This window comes from Pyrus communis, chromosome 1 (genome assembly GCF_963583255.1).
Source record: "Pyrus communis chromosome 1, drPyrComm1.1, whole genome shotgun sequence".
In the NCBI taxonomy this organism is placed as follows: Eukaryota; Viridiplantae; Streptophyta; class Magnoliopsida; order Rosales; family Rosaceae; genus Pyrus; species Pyrus communis.
Window position 1 is genome coordinate 6,828,122 of NC_084803.1, and position 22,940 is coordinate 6,851,061.

A 22,940-nucleotide genomic window follows, 5' to 3' on the forward strand; every position below is an offset into this window, starting at 1 on the left:
AAAATCCAAAAAATCCTGTACTCTTCCCATTGAAAAATCTTTAGTTTTTAGCCTTAATTTCCTCTTCTGGGTCTGACCCTTTATGCTTTGCTTTCTTCTTCTGGTGTTCTTGTCGTTGTCACACTTCAACTTTGGTGCATAGATTAGGAAGTTTGCCTTCTTACTTCAATTAATCATTTCCATGTTTTGAAATTTTTTTTGGCTTGTAGGAACAATATTTTTCTTTCAAGTTTTGAACTGGGTTTTTCAAAATTTTGAAGCTTCAGAAGCTCAAAGTTGCAAACTTTAGCTCCAAAGATTCAAACCCATCTCCTTAAATCCACTCACTCTGCTTCCAAAACCAGTTTTGTGCTCAAATTCCAAGTTTTTTGGTGAAGGGTTTTGATGGGGTTGCTGAAAGGTGTGGACTTTACAGGCCTAAGTGTTGCCTTATTGTTCTTCAATCTGCTGGTGGGGTTAGTGGTTGGGATTGGAGCGAACTGGGGGACACAGTTAACACACCCTCTCCCACCAGCGACTGTTGTGAAGATGTTGAAGGACAACGGGATCCAAAAGGTCAAGCTTTTCGATGCCGATTCGGGTATTCTGAATGCTCTGAGCAAGTCTGGGATTCAGGTCATGGTTGGGATCCCCAATGAGATGCTGTATTCTTTGTCTAACAGTATGCAGGCAGCTGAGAATTGGGTTTCCAAGAATGTCTCCTCACATGTATCCAATGGTGTAGATATCAGGTAAATTGTCTCTCTCCGCTTTTACCTCTGTTCATATTTTTAGATTTGGGTTTTGTTTCAATTGGAATCCTATAAAAACGGCATGTAGTTTCCTTTTTGGGCTAGTACCTGAATCTTAGTTTGTGTATGCTTACAAGATAATTTCCTTGGTTTTTGCCTGTATACAAATGGATCCATTAGGGAAATATGTGTGTGTGATCTTTTTACTTCTAGGAAATCAAATTCTTGATCAGCCGCTATGTAATTCAGTCTTCGTGATCGAAATACGATATGGGAAGCTAGAACTGTGTGTGTACTATTAGTCATCCTCTCATTAGTGTTGTGCCTTGGCCCGTTCGTTAGTGCGGAACCGAGATTCAGATTACAACCTCACCAAAATCACACACAGTTGAACAAAATACAAGAAATAAAGACACAGAGAAATTTACGAGGTTCGGCAAAAACCTGCCTACGTCCTCGGAGAGATATTGCTCTTCACTATGAGAAAAACAATACAAGTTACACATGAGTTAAATCAACATAACCCAATCCCATATCCCTTGTACACCCACTCACAAAATTTTCCCAAGAGCCTCACTCTACCCCAAGAGTTCTTTCACAAGAGATCTTTCACTCTAGCTCTCTTGATTTTTCTCACCCGTACCCATGGTAGAGCCAAATGCTCTCACCATCTCTTTGGATGCTTTTTTCTTCTTCATCCGTTCCTTCTCCTTTGGCAAGGCATTTAAATAAAAAACAACCCCTTTTTTCCTCCTTGCTTTTCCCTTTTTTTCTCCCCAAAACAAGGAAAGATGTTTGCTTTCTTTCTTTAGCCGAAAGGTATTTTGGAGGATAGTCCACTTGGCCACAAACTCCAACAATTAGAACCTTGCCTGACCTGTCCTCGGTGTTTGAGTTTGGATTTCCGGTAATGTGGTTCGGTTCACTTTCATCTCGTGCTCTTCAGTGTCATGACCAACAGGTAGAAACGTAAAGACTTCTATTTAGTTGAAGAGTATTCTGCAATGCTAGAGTCACCGTTCTCTGGTTTTCAACTCACCTGTTTAGGAGCTTCTCATTGACCATCCACGGAGAATCCCTTCATTTTAGAGATCTGATATATCTCTTTGCCGTAGCTAGTTGGAATAACTCTCTACCGAATCACACATTCCACTGTATTTACTGTTGTTCCAAGGTTATTACTATTGAAAGTTTTTTAATCGCGGATGATAATGCTTCATGCTTCTGCCTTCATTTACGTTTGTTTCAGAAATCCTTGGTCGTTTTTTTATTTGAAAATCGGTTTTATCATTAGGTGGATATTGCTTTGTAGATATGCCCTGCAGCATTATAGTACTCCATTATCAAGGATCCCTTCCTTATAGCTAGTCGACTTGTCAAGTAGAAATCCATATCCATCTCACGAAGTATTGTCGTGCTGCAGGAAGGAAGCACCGTTCAAGAAATTTGACTAACAATGCCTGCAGCGTTAAATCGTTGTTATCGTTCTTTTGTTTTTTTTTATTTCTATTAGCTGTCTTGAACTGAAGAATAATATTAGCGGAATTTCATGATCAGAAAAAACTGTTTCGGAAGGTGGGAGGCAAACATTTTCCGTTCTTAGTTACTGTTTTTTATCAAATCATCTTTTCCAGTTCTAACTGAACGTATAATTTACGTCTAATTTATCTCTCGAGATCTTACCTGTTTCATACATACTCTGTAAGGTATGCTGCAGTGGGGAATGAACCATTGTTGTCAACATACAATGGAACTTTTCTTCCAACAATATTTCCTGCCCTTCAGAATATCCAGTCAGCTCTCATAAAAGCCGGTGTGAGCAATCAGGTTAAGGTCACGATTCCTATCAACGCTGACGTCTACGACAGTGGTGGCTCAGACCTACCTTCTAATGGAGACTTTCGACCAGACACCAAGGATCTCATGTTGGAAATTGTCAAGTTCCTGAGCGACAACGGTGCTGCATTCACTGTCAATATATATCCCTTCATAAGCCTCTATAATGATGCCAATTTTCCAGCTGATTACGCCTTCTTCAATGGATACTCGAGTCCTATTAACGATAATGGAAGAATCTACAGCAATGTGTTTGATGCAAACCATGACACCCTTGTATGGGCGTTACAGAAAAACGGATTTGGAAACTTGTCCATAATTGTTGGAGAGATCGGTTGGCCTACAGATGGGAACCTGAATGCAAATGTAAAGAATGCGCAACGGTTCAACCAAGGGTTTATGTCCCATATCAAGAATAACGCAGGGACTCCAATGAGAGCCGGCCCTGTGGACGCCTACTTATTTAGCCTCATCGATGAAGATGCCAAGAGCATTCAGCCAGGTAACTTTGAACGCCATTGGGGGCTGTTTTACTGGGACGGAACACCTAAGTATCAGCTCAGTCTAGGCACTACAGGCTCGAATGGATTAGTAGCAGCAAGTGGCGTACAATATCTGGAAAAGAAATGGTGCGTCATGTCGCCGTCAGCGAGTCTTGATGATCCAGAAGTGGCTCTAAGCGTGAGCTATGCATGTTCAAATGCTGATTGCACCAGTCTTGGATATGGAACTTCATGTGGAGATTTGGATGCTCGCGGAAACATTTCGTATGCGTTTAACAGTTACTATCAAATAAATAATCAGCTGGACACTGCCTGCAAGTTTCCAAACCTTTCGACTGTCGCCACGGGTGATCCATCTACTGGAAACTGCAAATTTAGGATCATGATCCGAGCATCTTCTTCGTCTAGTGAGAACGCCGGAGCTGGCTCTCTTGAAAAGCCTAGTTGTTTAGGAATGGTGTTTGTGTTTATGTTCCTGTATACAATTCTGTGATTTTTTTGGGAGGTATTTATTGTATATTATTGGTGTAATGAACTCGATTTGTCGAGCATTAATCAGTCAATATGCAAAACAAATTGAAAAATAGACAGAAAATGACTAAAATGTCATGTGTTTACAGAGTCTAAATACTACCTACTACATACTTTCTGGTTTAGAATCCTCAAATTAGCCACCTAATCCTAATAACAATTTACAATGAATTAATAGATTAAATAGTGCCAGGACACACCAAGACATGTCTTATTTAGGAGAGATTCTCTTAGTCAGTACGATTTAATTTAATGGCGTTACTGTCCAATAAATACTTATCACGTGTTTCAAATACCATAAATTTAATAGATGATTCACATGTGATAAATCATAAATTAGCGACACTGAAAAAAACTTCTTGTTTTGTAGCCATAAACTGGTTCTTTAATTTGTACAGTAAGCGGGAAAATACGATTAGTGGGTGAATATAATAGGATGGTGTTATCCATACATTTCATCTTACTTTTCGTTACATTTTTTTTTTTAATTTTCAGTCGTCAGATTGAATGAATCGAAAAAGATAAAAAAACAAAAATTAAGAAAGGATGTCTAGAAAGTAAAAATGATTGTGTTGATAGTACGACAATGTATTAACACTCATATTCAAATGAGTTTATTATTATTTAGTACTACGGTCTATGATATTCCATTTCACTTGTAAGTGAGATATCTTAAGTTCGTTTTGTGTTGAAAAACTCGCACTTTCTGAATTTGTTGGGGTTTATTCATTGTTTTTCTTTTTCGAATCGGTAAAATGCGGTTGGATTCAATTTCTTGGTTTCTAGTTTATTGTGAATGAAATTAATTAGTTTGTAGAGGAAATTTGTCAACTAATCTGTCGTTAATGGGCATCATTTGAGCTTTCGTCCTCGGTCTCCGGAAACTTTGGACCCACCACCATGCTATATAATCTTAGACTTCTGCTCAGGAACATTTATTCACCCACTTGAGCATAAATAGTAAGATATCGTACAACTTAATGATAGATTATGTATCAAAAGCTAGCCTTAATCTGTTCAAAAAAATAAAATAAAATAATCTCACATAAACCCAAAGTCACTTTGTTATCTCTACGATCAAACTCAAATTAGTAACTACAACATTTTTACATGCAATTTGATCATAAATGGTTTATTATCCATCAAACAAAATCAACCAATTATTAATAATGTTTGTATATCACGACAATATACACTTATTGGCTGACTTACATCTTTAGACTTTTCTAAACCAATTTGAACTCAAACATACGGCCAAATACACTTAAGTCATATTCCAAATATTAATGTTGTTTTAGGATTTGGAAGAGCTATGGATGTATTAGAAAGTACCGAAAGTCTGCATTTTAATTTTGTTCTGACAAATCAATCGATGTTTTAAAGAATTTTTGTGCTACTCATATGATGTTGATGAAGTGTTAAAAAGATTTGAAAAAAAAAATCCCTTAGAAAGTATTAACTTTTTTGATCCGTGAGTTAATGTGTTTTACATATTGTGAGTGAATCAATTTCTTGCAAATTAGGAAAAGGTGTGGCTGGAAGCCAAGGAAATGATATCGTTCTGATGGAGAAGGAGAAGCTGATGAAGAAAATACAGAAAGCAGAATATAAGATTTCAAAACACCAAAAGCGAAGCAGTTCTGGTCTGTCAACTTGGGTGAAACATGTCATCCTCTGCCTTGCCTTCCAAGTACAATTTACTTGGACCGTGACCGGCGACAGAGTTTGGAGATGCTCCGACTACTTTCTCTTCCTTGGGTGCTATCTGGTCTCATGTGCTCTTGGTTGGCTTCAACTGTTTCTCAGAGCGTTATGAAGTGTGACCGGCGCTGGAGAGAACGCAGAGACTTGGAGGGTAGGCTTGCTGTTCTTAAGGGATCATCAAGGGTCCAGGACTTTGATGATGGACATCAGTGTCACATCGTCTCGGGAATTATGGCTCTGCTCTGTGTAGCCTCTTGCATTCTTGCCATGTTCATCCTTTTCTTGGAGGCGTTTTCGGGTAACCTTGACGATGTGTGCAGAGGAAACTGAAGAGTAACTAAGCCATGGAGGTTCATATTTCACTTTCAGTACATTTGGATGTCAAAGCTTAATTTCGACTAGTTTATTTACTTGTTATTGCATTTGTGTTGTAGTTTGAATTTTGTTGCATCCAATCCAATTGTCACCCCTCCTTGTCCCGATATTGATTGCATCATTCTTGGATATGGGACTCAGGACCGGCTCTGAGAATTTAGGGGCCCTAGATGAGTCATCGAAGTTGAGCCCTAGAGTTCTCTGACCTTGATCCTTATATTGATATGTATAAGATCATCTTCTGCAATCAATTTTTGCTTCGGGAAATCTTGGTCCCTGGTGTTTCGTTTTTTGTTAGAAAATTGGGATGTAAAATTTGAGAATTGTGGAGAATTTGTGATGACTGAAGAGTTTATAGTTCTTTTGCTTACTCTGTCCAAGCTTTGTGGTCAACTGACGAAGAAGAAGGTGACAGTTTTTTTGTCAAACAATAGATTTTATCATATTAGATGTTAGATTAGTTATCAATGAAGTTTAAACCTATGCTGGCATACAAGAATTTTAACTCTTTTTCATCATTGTGGTAGGGTAGAAGGTGACAGCTTTTCCATTGTTACAGAATTTGCCTACGTCAGAATGTGGCGTTTAATGGTTTAGGGTTCGCTGGAAATTAGAACATTGGTGGAATTTGGGGACGACGGCGCGGGAACTGGACTGGGTGGCGGTAACGTAACTTTTGTATTTGAACCTAATTTATAAATTGGGCTTACACTTGTCACGGGCCTCAAATTCTTTACCCAAATTCTTTACACAGCAAGTAGTCCTCTATCATAGTGATGAAAATGAATGTCGTCTCTGCACCACGGCATGGGTTCAAATCCCGCCCGCTCTCTAATCTAACAAATTTATCTTTTGACAAAAAAAAAAATTAGAAAGACAAAAGGAGGGGACAAAATCATAATTAGAACTACTTTAATCTACGAGGAGGAGATTCAAACTTGGATGCAATGGAACGAGCAACTAATCTACCAATATATGCTTTCCGAATCCATAATTGATTCATGTTATGCTCGAAGATTGCGCAAATTTCATGTAACATTTATTCAAATTTTTTTACGTCACTTCTTACTCAATTGTCATGGAGATTTCTTGATTTAGATAAACAAATATCAAAATTTTAAACTAATCGAATTTACGAGAAAGCTTATTCGAACTTGAGTGAATGTAATAACACTCGTATATTCAAATAGACGCATTAAGGGCATTTATGGCATTTCAAGTAAAATACAGCTACAAATGGAAAGAGTAGGAGGTTAGCATGCATGGCAGGGTGAAAGTCTGAAGAATAAGAGCCCCTATTTTGGTGAAATTTTGCCCATGTCTCTCCATCCCTCTCAAAATATCTCAGACACTCTCTCTCTCTCTGAAAGGCTCCAACTTTCTCCAGTTCAACTCAAGGTATTTACTTTAGCTTTTGGTTACGGAAGATTTCAAATTTGTGATATTTTTCCAACAATTTTTAGTCAAGTGTTAAAGTTGTTTCCTTCTTATTACAGACCTCAAGTTATCAACATAGCATAAGAAAAGAAAAGTTAATGTTGGTCTTTCAAGTTGAGTTTTGGGTTGCAAAACTAGGACCTTCTGAATTTGTTGGGGTTTATTTATTGTTCTTCTTTTGGCATTTCAGCTGTGGCTGGCTATCTTTATTTCTTTCTAGTTTATTATGATGTTTTGTTTTTTGATTCGGTAAAAAATGCGGTTGGATTCAATTTCCCTTTTTTCTTTGTTCGGTCTTGTGCAAATCTACTTGGGTTTTGATTGTCAAATTCTTGAACTTCTTACTTAATTTTGGAAACAAAATTATATTTCTTTGTTTGGGGGGGGGGTTAAATGAAATTATGTTCAGTGTTGGGTGTGCATAGTAATTCAAAGGGTGTGTCTGAAATCACACGATTCGACATTTGAAATTCCTGTATTTAGATAGAAAGTACTAGTTTAAGTCTGCATTTTGATTTTTTTCCGACATATAGATCGATGTTAACCAAAATTTGTGCTACTCGTATGATGTTGATGAAGTGTTTAGATAGCAAGAAGTGTTGAAAAATGTCCATGAGTTAATTTGTTTGACTTATTGTAACTCAATTAATTTCTTGCATTGTAGGAGAATCTATGGCTGCAAACCAAGGAAGAGATGCTGTTGTTGAGGTGGAGAAGGAAAAGCTGAGGAACAAAATACGGAAAACGGAAGCTACAATTGCAGATCAGCAAAAGAGAATCGGCTATCTAAAATCAGCCCGCAGAGAACTTCTCATCCTTTTCGTTGCCTTGTATGGACGTTTTCTCTGGATCATCATTGGCGGCCAAGGTTTGAGATGCTCCGACTATTGGTTCTTCGTCGGCTATTATATGTTCCTATGCGCAGTTGGCTGGTCTTTAGCAGTAAACGGAGTCTACTATATCCTTAGTATTAAGGAGAGCGACCGGACCTTGAATGAGTGCAAGGAGTTGAAGAAAACGCTTGCTGTTCTTGATGGATCCAATATTCCGAACTTTGATGGAGAGCCGAGTCAAACTGCTTTCGGAGTTTGGAAGATTATCAGCGCTATCTTACTGAACTCTCTCGTGTCTGATATGCTGATCAGTTGCTTCTTGTTGTTTTCGGCTACCTTTACCAATCTTTGCAGGGAGGGAGGTGTAGAGTGAGTGACTAGCCTAGCCATGCTTCGTGCTCTAGTATTCGGATGTAAAAGCTTATGACTAAACTTGCTGTGGTTTACCTTACCTGACTTTTTATCTGCACTTCTCTATGGTAGTTTTTGTAACTCGAGTGCCGTTCAGACACTTTTCGAATCCAATCAAAGTCATGGAGTAGTAGTTTCCTTAAATTCGTGTTTCGGTATTTGTTTGTTTAACGCCATAAAAAGTATTGGAAGTCCGCATTATACTTAATACTTTGTATCCTCATTTTCGTTTAACTGTTTTTCTGCTAGTGAAATCTCTTCTCCTTGTATATTGTAGCAACTGGCAAATAATCGTAGTTTGGCCTAGTTCGCGCACGCTTGCACGTTGAATTAGCCTACGTTGTTGCAGCAAAAGTGAACAGTGGCTGATATTGTTTCGCGTTGAATTTGAATGTTTCTTTCTCTGCCTGGTTTGTGGTCTTCTGAAGAAGAACAAGGTGATGTCTCCTGGTGAGGAGAGGCTTGTTCGCGCTTGTAAATTTGCAATTTTGCCTCTACTAAACGATGCGTTTAATGGTTCGTGGCATTCAGAATTAGAATTGAACCTTCTTCTATTGTTACCCTCACCACCACGACAAAACTTGGTCGGATATACAATGATGATGACATTGTTGATGAGAACTGGGAAATGCAGCTTGATGCTCTCAAACAGCATCGCCGGAAGCGGAAAGCTCTCTATTTCAAATATATTTTGTAAATTATACGATGTGGTTGTTAATGATTAGATTATACTTAAATATTAATTAACGTGATTATTTTTTATTTGATGACCCGTCATATAGTTTGCAAATATGACTACGTATTTATTTCTTATTGTCTTAACTTTGACATTTTAGCATTTTACCTGACTTTTATGTTTAGAACTTTGCATTGGAATTTCGAAATTTTTAGAGCTATATATATCCAATTCCAAATTTCGAATGTTTTGAATTTCATGTTTGAATGTCTCTCTGCTAGTTGTGGTTTTATTTTTCTGAAGAAAGACTCTTGTTGTAAAAGTTGTGGGAAATTGGGATTAAATGCCCACATGTTTTAGCCAAAAATGAAAATTGAGGAAGACCTAAGAATAGTAACATTGTTGTTATATGATGTTTTTCAAAATACATTCATTTCATTTTTATAATTTTTTTCCGGATATGATTTTATATAACGAGTAGTTTGTGTATGATCACAATACACAGAAAAGACAATAGTGAAATCAATAATACTAATATCTCTTCCTCCCTCTATTTACCTGTAATCTTTTTTTGTTATAATTTTGAAAATAAACAATATAATACATTGCACTCGCTTCGCTCTTATCTCTAGCAAATGTTATCTCTCTCTTTGTAACAACTCTGGACTGATGTCTTCTGGTGGACGTGAGGTTTGTTCTCACCAAAACGCTGCGTTTTTCGCAGCTCATGCCTCGTGGCATTCAGAATCGAACCCACGGTAGATATTGGGCTTCTCTTGACTGAAATATTGCGCCTACAAATCAACCCTTTTCTGTTGTCACCCTTTCCCTTCTACTCATCTCTCTCTTCTTTATTTATTTATTTATTTTATTTTTATTTAACTCATCTCTTCTTCTTATCTAAATTAATTAATATTTTTTTCACAAAAAAAAAGAAGAACTATTATTGACAGTACAAAACTCTAAATTATGCATTCCTCTAAAAGCATATTTGTTTTAGGAAAATTTTATTTAATCTCATGTAACATATTTCTACACCCAACTTAAATTTTAAAGAGTGGTGATAAACCCACCCCACTGTTTTATTTCCCCACCCACCTTTTAATAAAAAATTTAATACCAAATTTATTCTCTTGTAAAATGACATCTAAGACCAAAGAAAAGAAAAACCACTGCTCTCTAGGTTGATAGTTCTTCCCTATCTTCTAGAACAACCCACCTTTCTAAATCTTCAAAAAATAAAGTCCCCAATACCTTTGGCCATTTTAATTTGATCTATTTGTTTTTGTTGTTAGTACCAGCAAACAGACTTGAAAACTAGGATAAAGGCTTGTCTATCCACAATCCATGTACCGATTATCGTGGGAGGCGCAGATGAAGTGGAACACGGTGTTCTCGGGGTGGGTGGCATGCTGGAGGATGGAGAAGACGCGGGGAATTGTGTAAAATGTATTGTATAAATGTAATCCTCGTTGTGCATCTTGATCAATTGAATCATGTATTTGTATATTTTGTTTTACTCAATAAAAATAAAAATAAAAAGAATTTCAATATACAGGTTATTCTAGGAATAATAGTTGGTGGGAATATAACATTTCAAGTTTTTAACATTTTGTGGTGGGTGGAGAAATAGGACATTGAGGTGAGTCTAGTAGCACTCATTTTAAATATTAATTGTCTTTTTTACCATATTGCATAATTATCATCAAGTACAATATGAAATTAATAATAAAACTTAAATTTATCAATAAACTCACACCCTATAATTAAACCCTACCATTGATCTCCTTATTTATCCTACGTTCATTCCGGCTAAAACTGACACACCCCGTCCCGAAGGAGGGCATGCCGGCCGTCACGCTCCGATCTCGATCGGGGTGTGTCAGTTTGGTATACATCCCGACCCGGGTGGGACCACTTCCCGGGCCCGCTCCACCACCGTAGCACGATATTGTCCGCTTTGGGCTTACCATTCCCTCACGGTTTTGTTTTTGGGAAATCACGAGCAACTTCCCAGTGGGTCACCCATCATGGGATTGCTCTAGCCCTTTCTCGCTTAACTTCGAAGTTCCTACGGAACTCGAAGCCAGTGGGCTCCCAAAAGGCCTCGTGCTAGGTAGGGATTGAAATATACATTTAAGGATCACTCCCCTGTGCGATGTGGGATGTCACAATCCACCCCCCTTAGGGGCCCGACGTCCTCGTCGGCACATTTCCGGCCAGGGATTGGCTCTGATACCAATTGTCACATCCCGGCCCGGGTGGGACCACTTCCCGGGCCCGCTCCACCACCGTAGCACGATATTGTCCGCTTTGGGCTTACCATTCCCTCACGGTTTTGTTTTTGGGAACTCACGAGCAACTTCCCAGTGGGTCACCCATCATGGGATTGCTCTAGCCCTTTCTCGCTTAACTTCGAAGTTCCTACGGAACTCGAAGTTAGTGGGCTCCCAAAAGGCCTCGTGCTAGGTAGGGATTGGAATATACATTTAAGGATCACTCCCCTGGGCGATGTGGGATGTCACAAAAACCCTATAAGCACTTGTAGAGAAAAAACAAGTTTTTTTTTTATCGATAGATGGTGATAAAGTTTTGATCAATCCTCCAACTAAGTTATGACTCAACTTATAGAAATTTTTTGTTTGTTTGGTTTCAATTTTTTTTAGAGTTAGAAGATGAGTATTTGATTTTCAATTTTTTTTTTTTTTTGTCAATCCCAAACTGCTCATAGTTTAAACTTTTTACACTACTGAAGTGAAAGTATTACAAAATTGTTGCACACACCAAAATTCTGGGATATATATATATATATATGAAACCCTTTCTATGAATATAAGTTCTTTAATCTTTGTTTAAAGGAGATCTCCACATTAATTAGATTGCAAACAAAACAATTTGGTTTACGGCCCAAAATAACAGCTATTGTACTTGAATGTGCTTACAAAAACTTTAACCCCCATAAGATTCAAGTATATTCAAAACTCAAGGTTTTGATTAGAAAAATACAAGTATAAATTACAAAAACTGTAATTTGTGAAGATGAATGTTAGTTTTAAACAGCCTTACTAGTCACTATTATATGTACAAAGAGTATCGTTGTTTTAAACTCAAGTCTTTGTTAGATATATTGATACTTGCCACGAAAAACAATTGAAGAATTTGGAAATGAATTGGAATTGGGACCAGTTAGTTGAAGCGATCACGGTGGGAGGAGGACAAAGGACCCATAATGTTTTTTAAATTTCAAGTATCTTTTAAAACAAAACTATTCAATTTGAGAATTTATTTTTTAACTGGGTGTAAACATAACTTTACATTTTGAATTGGATTTGGGATGGTATTTTAGGTAATAAATTTGGATTTAAAGAGATATTAGTTATTTAATAAAAAATAATATGGGTGTAGAGAATAAATTGGATGTAGAAAGATGCTAAACGAATTCAAATAAAAATTCCCTTTGTTTTAGAATATAGAGAATTTAAAGTATGCAGTTGAATTGTTGGAATACTAATAATAATTATTAAAAATATTTTGTTCAGACAAACAATTTGTAAAGAGTAGTTAGCACTCGAGCGTATTTTTCTTCCCTTACGTTCTCATATTTAGAACATTAAATAATTTTTCAGATTAATAAACATGCCATAAATATTTAAAAAAAAAAAAATTGTTATTAGTACTCAAAAAATCTCATTTGGCACTCTAAACTTTTCATAATTAGAAAGAAAAATACACTTCTGAAAAGTGTATAATGAAAATTTTGAAGTGCTAATATCAATTCCCGAAAAAAAAAAAGGAAAATTAATGAAAAATATTTGAAAACTTTGAGTTTCAATGATAATGACAAAATAAAGGGTAAAGTGAATAGTATCAGGATTGACTTTTTAGTGTAAAAATGTGATTTTTCGTTAAAGTGAATAGTACCATGGATTTTTTGTTAAAACTCCAAAAAAAAAAAAAAAAAAACCATGGCCTTTAAGACCATTTCCAATGGTTGGGCTAAAAGTCAAATTTTTTAGTCTGGAAAATTTAGTTTTTAGTCCAGAAACAACTTTTCTGCTCCAACCGTTATAACCTAAAATTTTAGCCCGGGATTATTAAAGAATGAACTTAGGCTATTTTTTTTGTTAAATTATTTTTTTTTAAAAATTAAATATGTAGACTATCGTAAATTAATTTTATGAACATTTTAATCTAAAAAAATTTAAATTCCGATAAATATTGGATAGAGTCCACTCTGATTTCTGGGCTAAATTTTGGGGGGAATTTGGCCTTGGTTTAGCATTTAACCCAAAATTTCCCCTTAGGTTGAAGTGGGTTTGGAGGAAAATTTTGGGGGTAATTTGGCTTTTAGCCCACCATTGAAGTTGATCTTAGTGATATGGTAAAGTTTTCTCCAATTTATGTTAGAAAATAATAATAAAGAATGAAATATCCTCCGGAAAGAAAAGCCCACAAGTAAAGTTTCTCGCACAAACGCCGGTAGGGTAGGGCTCCAAATAATCGGGTCGGGCACTTTCCGGAACTTTCCGACTCCACCTTTCTTTCTCACTGTTCCTCTCTGTCCCCTATAAAAACCGAATAATCACGGCGCTGCTTCTTCTATCATTTTCCTCTCTCCTCTCTCGCTCTCCAAACTCCAAATTATAAATAACACAAACCCTGAAAAACTCCAATTTCAAAAAACATAATAACGTACATAAATCATACACGCAAAAATAATAAATTCAATTTCCAATTGGTAATCCCTTCTCTCTCTAGGAGTTCTCTCTGTCATTTGATATGGAGGCGGCCATGGACGAGCAGCAGAACTTAGGGCAAGTCCAAGGGGAGGAAGGCCAAGCCGGGCCTCCAGCTCCCCCTCCACCGCCGGCAGCGCCAGAATCGCAATCTCAGGGAGGCGAGGAGGAAGAAGATGAGGAGGAAGAGGAGGAGGTTAAGAATGAATACGACGAATTGGCTGCCAAGGCTCAGAAGCTTATGGACAAGATCACTGCCGCGCCTGATAACCCTAATCCTACTGTTCTTCACGCCCTCGCCTCGCTTCTTGAAACCCAAGAATCTCGGTTAGAACCGTTTGGATTATGCTAATTGATGCCTAATGCTTTGCTCTGTGCCATCATTTGCATTTTCTTGTTCTTATTCTTTCCTGTAAACATTGGGCTTTTGCTTTCGAGTTAATGACGATAAAATCGCAATTTAAGACGTTTAGATTAGCTTGTAGGCTGTGGGTTTTATAGGCATTGAGTGTGATTATATATGTGCTTATTGTTTTGTTGAAATTGGTGAACAATGTGAATTTTCAGAATGTTATTCCTCCGACTGTTAATTACTTAGTGGAGGTTTCATCTCTTAGTAAGCAATACTTCTACAGCTTTACATAGTAATGCATGGCCTGCGGGTGGTAGGATATAAGCGTTGTTTGAAGACTTTTCTTGACGGTTGTACTTTGAATTGCTGTAGTCGAAGTCAGGGTTTAAGCACGGCATGGGATAGCATTGTAATTGTATCTAGAGGTTAGGGTTTTTTTTAAAGTACAAAATGGTGGGTGAGTTGAGGAAACTGTCTTTGGGATGCGAAGGTGATGAGTCAAACTTTTCCTGGTGATTTGGAATTTTATTCTCAGCAAAGGAAAGACATTTGAATTAAGGTCACTGGACTGTGAACTGTACACTTGGGATGTTACACTGGGGTGTGATTGAGTGGTTCGATGTGGACTTTTTAAGAATGGTGGTAACCATTAATAGTTATCTAAATCTTTGGGTTGATTTGATGTTAGTAGGTTATGCATATGTACTCATGCAGAAAGGAATCAAGTTTGAGACCTGAAAAGTGAAAAGAATATTGATTTTTCATTGAAAAAAAATGGTTGTTCTAGTATTATGTTGGTGGTAATTTTGATTGTTCTCGTTTACTTAGGATGCTCTGGCTGGTTATATACGCCCCGTTTGGTGACTTTTCACTGTTTTGGTCATTGCACAACTCTATATTTCTAATATGTACAGCATACATGGTGTATTTTTTTTTATTTCTTTTTGAATCTTAATTATTGAGTTAAAAAATTCATTTAACACAGATACATGGAAGAGAATGGTCATTCATCCAGCAATGGTCATACTTCACATAACATTGGACGGCTAGGGACCTTAGTCCGGGTAACTAGTTTTGGCATGTTATTACTTTAATTTTTATCTTTTCAGGATGGTTGCTAAATATATTCATATGAGCGGATTGTATCTTGTTTGAAAAAAAAAAAAAAAAAAAAAAATGAAGCTTTTTGTCCTAATTTTTCTCTCTTTTCCAGGATCATGATGATTTCTTTGAATTAATATCTTCAAAGTACCTGTCAGATGCAAGATACTCCGTTGCTGTGCAAGCAGCTGCTGGAAGGCTGCTTTTAACCTGTTCATTAACCTGGAGTGTAAGACCCCTTTTTTCTTTGTAATGATTGATTTCCATTTAATCTTAGCTTTTTCTAAAAAAATAAATAATATGGCTTATTATCAATCTGACAAGCCTAAATGTGATACAGTATCCTCATGTTTTTGAAGACGCTGTTTTGGAGAGAATAAAAGATTGGGTGATGGATGAGACTTCAATCTCGTCGGTTGAATACCAGAATTGGAAGCATGATTTGGGGGGAAAGGAGGTTTCAGATTTTGAAATGCTGAAGACCTATTCTACTGGACTTCTTGCTGTATGTTTGGCTGGGTATGTTCTTGCTGTATATTTTTATTTTCACATCCTCGTTTTATTCTTGTTCACTAGTTTGGTTGACATATCTTAATTTTTATTGGAACCAGTGGCGGTTCAGTAGTAGAAGATGTGTTGACATCTGGGCTGTCAGCCAAGCTTATGCGTTATCTTCGCATGCGTGTTTTGGGGGAGACGAGTATTTCTCAGAAGGATGTTACTCATTTAACAGAGAGCAAAAATACCTTGGGTGTGATTTGCATAAGAGGTAGAGATGAAGGTCGGGGTAGGGCTCGGCAGGTTTTGGAACCAAATCATTTTGATGGTCCACGGATAACAGATGAGAAATGTTTAGATGACCGGATTGTTGAAGGGGATCATGTCAGGAGTATCAGTAGGCAAACGTTTGGTGAAGAACAATGGGTTGATGGTGGAAAACCACCTGATGGATTGGCTGAAGACGTTGAGATCAATGATGCTGATGGAAAGATGAAATCTGGAGATCTTGATGAAAATGGGAGAGATGACTCCTCAAGGCGCAGACCCAACCGTGGATGGACAAGATCTAGAGGGAAGGGAAGGACCAATGAAGGACCTCTAGAGGATCAACAGCTCTTGACCTCTCCAGGATCTGGTAGTAGGTTGGGACATGGGAGGAGCCCTAGAGATAGGAGTTCGCTAAAAAATTCTGATGTGAAAAAAATACCAGACTCTAGGAAGTGTGCGGATGTTGTCTTTCTGGAAAGGGCGGATAATGATGACTGTTTCCAGGACTGCAGAGTTGGATGTAAAGATATCTCTGATCTAGTTATGAAAGCAGTGAGATCTGCAGAAGCTGAAGCTAGAGCAGCCAATGCACCTGTAGAAGCAATTAAAGCTGCTGGTGATGCTGCTGCTGAAGTTGTCAAAAGTGCTGCTTTAGAGGTACTAAAGATGTTACTCTCACTGTCTGTAACCATTTTATCTCTTTTTTCACTTCTTAGTTGTTTGCCACTTAATTATGCAGGAATTCAGAACTACAAATAATGAAGAAGCTGCAGTTTTGGCTGCTTCAAGAGCAGCGTCTACTGTCATTGATGCTGCTAATTCAGTTGAAGTTTCAAGGTAGGTACCTCTGTGAGAGCAGCATCTACTGTATGTTCTACAATATCCTTCTTTTTGTCTGGGTAATAATATTTTCTATGATTGGCAGGAGCTCTAGTGGCATCAATGCCGAATCAATGACTTCAAGCTGCACAGAACCAGAAAATCATGTAGATGCCGAAGAATACTTCATCCTGGATGCTGAGTCCCTTGCACAGCTGAGAGAAAAATACTGTATTCAATGTCTTGAGACTCTAGGAGAATATGTCGAAGTTCTTGGACCTGTACTGCATGAAAAGGGGGTGGATGTATGTCTTGCACTGCTGCAACGAAATTCTAGACATAGAGAGCCTTCAAAAATTGCGATGCTTTTGCCTGATGTAATGAAGCTCATCTGTGCTTTGGCTGCTCATCGTAAATTTGCTGCCTTGTTTGTGGATAGGGGTGGCATGCAGAAACTGCTTGCTGTTCCTAGGGTTGCTCAAACCTTCTTTGGTCTTTCTTCATGCCTATTTACCATCGGCTCTCTCCAGGTAATGACATAGCTGAAGTTTAGCAGTTAAGAGGTCTAATCTCTCATTTACTTGGGTGACTATATCCATCTACTCTGTTCATTTTTTTTTTATGACCAATTAAATTTTTTTAGGGAATTATGGAGCGTGTTTGTGCTCTTCCTTCAGATGTGGTTTACCAGGTGGTTGAATTAGCTCTTCAACTTCTTGAGTGCTCACAGGATCAAGCCAGGAAAAATGCAGCCTTATTTTTTGCTGCTGCATTTGTTTTCAGGGCAGTTCTTGATGCTTTTGATGCTCAGGATGGATTACAGAAATTACTGGGCCTTTTAAATGATGCTGCATCTGTAAGATCTGGAGTAAATTCTGGGGCATTAGGGCTCCCTAGTTCAGGAACACTACGGAATGACAGGTCACCTGCAGAAGTACTGACTTCATCAGAGAAACAAATAGCTTACCATGCTTGTGTTGCTTTGCGCCAGTACTTCAGAGCACATCTTATTATGCTTGTGGATTCTATTCGTCCAAATAAGAACACTCGAAGTGGAGCTCGGAATCTTCCAAGTGTAAGGGCTGCTTACAAGCCACTTGACATCAGTAATGAAGCTATGGATGCAATATTTCTGCAGCTACAGAAGGACCGAAAGCTGGGTCCTGCATTTGTGAGAACTCGTTGGTCTGCAGTCGATAAGTTTTTGGGTTCTAATGGACATATTACTATGTTGGAGTTATGCCAGGTATAATATGTTTAGGATCTCAATCTCTTTCGCTTGATTCAGGTCAAGGTTTTATTGAATTCCCCACCCTTGCAACATGAACTTCCAATATGCCCTCTTGCCTTTTCACTTTATCCCATCTCTGATTATACCTGATTTTGCTTTCTGCAGGCTCCACCCATTGAACGTTATTTACATGATTTACTTCAATATGCATTGGGTGTTCTACATATTGTTACATTGGTCCCTAGCAGCCGCAAGTTGATCGTGAATTCTACATTAAGCAATAATCGTGTTGGTATAGCTGTCATTTTGGATGCAGCAAGCGTTGGTGGTAGCTATGTGGACCCTGAGGTAAAGAGCTGCTTATGACTTCATTTCTTATCTTGATGGCCATCTTCCTTTTCTTATATCAATACATTTAATCTTATTATTGATTTGTATCTTTCCAGATCATTCAACCGGCACTTAATGTGTTGGTCAATCTCGTCTGTCCTCCACCATCAATCAGTTATAAAGCACCTTTACTTGCACAAGGACAGCAGTCAGTTTCTGCCCAACCCTCTAGTGGTCCTTGTGGGGAATCAGCTGTAGCTGACCGAGGCAGTGCGGCGGCCCCTGGTACACAGTCCAATAGTAGCAGCGCTCAAGCTCCTGCTGCCACTGCAACTTCAGGATTGGTGGGGGATCGCCGAATATCTTTAGGAGTTGGGGCAGGTTGTGCAGGCATGGCTGCACAATTAGAGCAAGGCTATCGCCAAGCAAGGGAGTCTGTTCGCGCCAACAATGGTATAAAGGTTCTTCTGCATCTCCTCCAACCACGCATATATTTTCCTCCTGCAGCACTGGACTGTCTCCGTGCACTTGCTTGCCGAGTCCTTCTTGGTTTAGCCAGAGATGATACTATTGCACATATATTGACAAAGCTCCAGGTTAATGACTTTTCAATTTTTCTGTCACTTCACCAGTTCAAATTGAAGGATTTTTTTTAACTATATCCTCATTCTTGCCATGATTAGGCTTGTACCTCCGATATAACTGTCTCTGACTAGTTACAACTTTAGAGTTCACTCCAAACATATTTATGCCTTTTATCGTTAATTCTTTGCTGTGACATGACACAGAACTGAGCGCAATGGCGTTTTAGGATTCGTATAGCCGACCCCACTTAGTGGGAAAAGGCTTTGTTGTTGTTGTTATTGTTAATTCTTTGCTGTATCCATCAAGTTATTGTCTTCAAATTCTCAATCATGGTTTTGTGGTGTCATCGTTCTAACTTAGGACTTAGGACCTTATGTCATATAAATCAATTTTTCTTGCTAATAAGTGCAATGTGATGTTCTAGGTTGGAAAGAAACTATCAGAACTAATTCGAGATTCAGGGAGCCAGACAAATGGAACTGAACAAGGCAGGTGGCAAGCTGAACTTTCACAGGCAGCGATTGAGCTCATTGCAGTAAGCATTTCTATTCTTTTACTAGTGTTCCAATTAAAGTTGCCTGTAAATGTTTGTTTAATGCATATCTATCAAAATCAGTTTTAGAACGATATAGGGTTGTGAACATGTTAATGGCTTTACATTGTATCCATAGAATATATTGTTGTTCCATACTCTTTTGGCCCCTCCGCTTCGCGCCACCAACTTTTAGTTCATAGTAAAAAATCATGTCATATTGTTTTTGTTGTAGATTGTGACAAATTCGGGACGAGCTAGCGCATTGGCTGCCACTGATGCTGCGATGCCAACATTGAGGCGTTTAGAAAGGGCAGCTATAGCTGCTGCCACTCCTATCACTTACCATTCCAAGTATGGAGCAATTTCTTTTATTATTCCATTATTCGTTGGAGTTTCATTGCTTTTGAATTTTCTGCATATTAATTTTCCCCTCTATGCATGCACTGTGGTTGAAATTTCAGGGAACTACTGCTGTTAATACATGAACACCTTCAAGCATCTGGGTTGGCCGCAACAGCTGCCTCTCTGCTTAAAGAGGCTCAGTTGATGCCTTTACCATCTTTGGCTGCCCCCTCATCTCTTGTTCAGCAAGCCACTCAAGAAGCTCCTTCAGGGCAACTTCAGTGGCCCTCTGGTCGAACCCCTAGTGGGTTTCTTACAAACAAATCAAAGTTTACTGCAAAGGATGAGGAAATAAGTTTCAAATTTGATTCTGCATTCTCGTATTCGAAGAAAAAACCTCTAGTGTTCTCTCCTAATTTAGGTCTACTGTCAAAGAATCAGTCTCAGTCTCATGACTCTCACCCCGCATCATCCAGGAAAGTTGTTAGTGCAGCAAAACAGTTATCTGCTTCTGCAAATGCATCAGAAACTCCATCAGTATCCCTGCCAAAACCTACTACTGATACAGAGTCCCATTGTAAGACACCCATCATCTTGCCAATGAAACGAAAATTATCTGAGCTGAAGGATCCTGGGTGTTTGTTATCTTCTGGGAAACGCCTTCACGCTGGTGACCATGGACTTCGCTCTCCCGTTTGTCTTACACCCACTACGGCACGCAAGAGTGGCCTACTAACTGATACTGTTGGATTCTCTACCCCAACCGCCAACTTGAGAGATCAGTATGGTCGATCAACACCAGCTATTTTGCCATCAGAGTTTCCAGATGATAACCAGTATGGTAGTGGCCTTGCAACTCCCGCCTCCCAATTTGGGCTTCAGAGTGACCCTCAACCAAGCAACTCAGAGCGATTAACTCTAGACTCTGTGGTTGTTCAGTATTTGAAGCACCAGCATCGCCAGTGTCCTGCACCTATAACCACTCTTCCACCACTCTCTCTTTTACACCCACATGTTTGTCCTGAGCCAAAACGAAGCCTCGATGCCCCATCGAATGTAACAGCCCGGCTTGGTACACGTGAGTTCAGAAACATATATGGTGGGGTTCACGGTAGTCGCAAGGATCGTCAGTTTGTTTACAGCAGATTCCGACCATGGCGAACTTGTCGGGATGATTCAGGTATCCCTTTGACATGCATCTCTTTTCTTAGTGATTCCTCTCATATCGCAGTAGGCAGCCATGGTGGAGAGCTCAAAATTTTTGACTCCAATAGCAGCAACGTACTAGAGAGTTGTGCAAGCCACCAGTCTCCTGTAACGCTTGTTCAGTCACGTCTTTCTGGTGAGACCGAACTTGTGCTTTCGTCAAGCTCCCAGGATGTGAGGTTGTGGGAGGCATCTTCAGTCTCTGCAGGGCCTATGCATTCCTTTGAAGGGTGCAAGGCTGCAAGATTTAGCAATTTCGGGGATATTTTTGCTGCTCTACCAACTGAGCCGGCTAGGAAAGAGATTCTCCTGTATGACATCCAAACTGGCCAGTTGGAATCGAAACTGTCTGATACATCTTCTAGCTCTACAGGTCGTGGACATGTTTATTCTCAAATACATTTCAACCCTTCAGACACAATGCTGCTTTGGAATGGGGTCCTGTGGGACAGGCGGGTTTCTACCCCTGTTCATCGTTTTGATCAGTTTACGGATTATGGGGGTGGTGGCTTCCATCCTGCTGGCAATGAGGTATGTGCAACTGCATTTCCGTTTCACTTGATCCGATTCTTCTTATTTCCAACATAACAGTCTGCTTTTTTTTTCTTTTTTTCGCAAGCTTGTATTCTTCCCCTTTCTTGATCAATTCTGTTCTGATTAGTGTAATTTTCCAACAGGTGATTATAAACTCCGAAGTCTGGGATCTCCGGAAATTTAGACTCCTCAGGAGTGTACCTTCATTAGACCAAACAACGATAACTTTCAATGCTCGTGGTGATGTAATTTATGCAATTCTCAGAAGAAATCTTGACGATATAATGTCAGCGGTTCACACCCGACGTGTAAAGCATCCACTCTTTGCTGCTTTCCGCACAGTGGATGCAATTAACTACTTTGACATTGCCACTATTCCAGTTGATCGTTGCGTCCTCGACTTCGCAACAGAACCAACTGATTCTTTTGTTGGGTTGATCACAATGGATGACCAGGATGAGATGTTTGCTTCTGCTAGAGTATATGAAATTGGTCGCAGAAGGCCGACCGATGATGATTCTGATCCCGACGACGCTGAGAGTGACGAAGAAGATGAGGATTCCGAAGACGACGACGATGTGGATGTGGACCCCATGCTGGGCCCGGATCTTGATGGGGATGATAGTGATATGGATGATATGAGCAATGACGATGATGATGATGGCGTGAGTGACGATGATGACGACGACGACGGAGATTTCATCATGGATGACTTTGAGGCAGGAGGTGGAATGCTGGAGATTGTAACGGACGGAGAGGAGGAGGACGACGATAGTCAGGGGTTCGAATCGTACAGCAGTGGGGATGAAGATTTTGTGAGCAATGGTTTTGATGTTTGAAGTAGTATTTTTTGTCCAGATGGTGTAATTAATATCTTTGGGTTTCCATCCAATGATTCATTCTCCAATGAGAAAAATGGCCAGTCTCCATGGTCAATAGTGTTTTGAGTCGGTGAAAGCTAGTCTTGAAAGGGCAACACAGCGGACCATGGTGGTATCTCGTGCTAATAATGCAACATTTTGAAAAACTTCTACATGTATCACTCGCAAAGAGATCTTCACACAGTGATGTTCTACGCTAATAATGCAACATTCTAAAGAACTATAACATGCATCACTCGAAAAGAGATCTCAATGCAAATAAGTAATTGTGTAACATTTTATAAAACTTCTACTAATAAGTAATAATGTAACATTTCAAAAAACTTGTACATGTATCATTCGCAAAGAGATCTTCACGACGATGTTGGCCACCGTTTCTCTCGAGCAGATTTTTGCCTTGAATTCTAAACTCGGTGTTTTGAAAGGCCTATGATCCGTGAAGTCCAGCGGAGTTAGTTTCTACTATTTTGTTCGCTTGGAATA

General features: G+C 38.9%; 2 protein-coding genes across 2 annotated transcripts; both read left to right on the top strand.

The window, feature by feature from the left end:
• Positions 1-6: 6 nt before the first annotated feature.
• On the top strand, positions 7-3,655 carry LOC137733676 (glucan endo-1,3-beta-glucosidase 5-like). Its single transcript, XM_068472838.1, has 2 exons — positions 7-731; positions 2,438-3,655. The coding sequence occupies exons 1-2, from the start codon at positions 385-387 to the stop codon at positions 3,561-3,563; spliced, it is 1,473 nt and encodes a 490-aa protein (XP_068328939.1). The 5' UTR covers positions 7-384; the 3' UTR covers positions 3,564-3,655.
• A 9,997-nt stretch (positions 3,656-13,652) lies between these two features.
• On the top strand, positions 13,653-22,523 carry LOC137733680 (DDB1- and CUL4-associated factor homolog 1-like). The gene is made up of 14 exons (XM_068472847.1): positions 13,653-14,100; positions 15,111-15,189; positions 15,339-15,455; positions 15,567-15,745; positions 15,838-16,651; positions 16,734-16,831; positions 16,920-17,343; positions 17,457-18,059; positions 18,210-18,392; positions 18,491-18,970; positions 19,384-19,494; positions 19,727-19,845; positions 19,956-21,573; positions 21,720-22,523. Exons 1-14 carry the CDS (start codon positions 13,817-13,819, stop codon positions 22,413-22,415), a joined length of 5,805 nt encoding a protein of 1,934 aa, XP_068328948.1. The 5' UTR covers positions 13,653-13,816; the 3' UTR covers positions 22,416-22,523.
• The last annotated feature ends 417 nt before the right edge of the window (positions 22,524-22,940 follow it).

Bases quoted from the DNA above. Each gene is read 5' to 3' on its own strand.
- LOC137733676 (XM_068472838.1), top strand. From the start codon at position 385: ATGGGGTTGCTGAAAGGTGTGGACTTTACAGGCCTAAGTGTTGCCTTA. The intron at 732-2,437 runs GTAAATTGTCTC...ATACTCTGTAAG, and splicing joins TCCAATGGTGTAGATATCAG to GTATGCTGCAGTGGGGAATG.
- LOC137733680 (XM_068472847.1), top strand. From the start codon at position 13,817: ATGGAGGCGGCCATGGACGAGCAGCAGAACTTAGGGCAAGTCCAAGGG. The intron at 15,190-15,338 runs GTAACTAGTTTT...TCTCTTTTCCAG, and splicing joins GGCTAGGGACCTTAGTCCGG to GATCATGATGATTTCTTTGA. The intron at 18,060-18,209 runs GTATAATATGTT...TGCTTTCTGCAG, and splicing joins CTATGTTGGAGTTATGCCAG to GCTCCACCCATTGAACGTTA.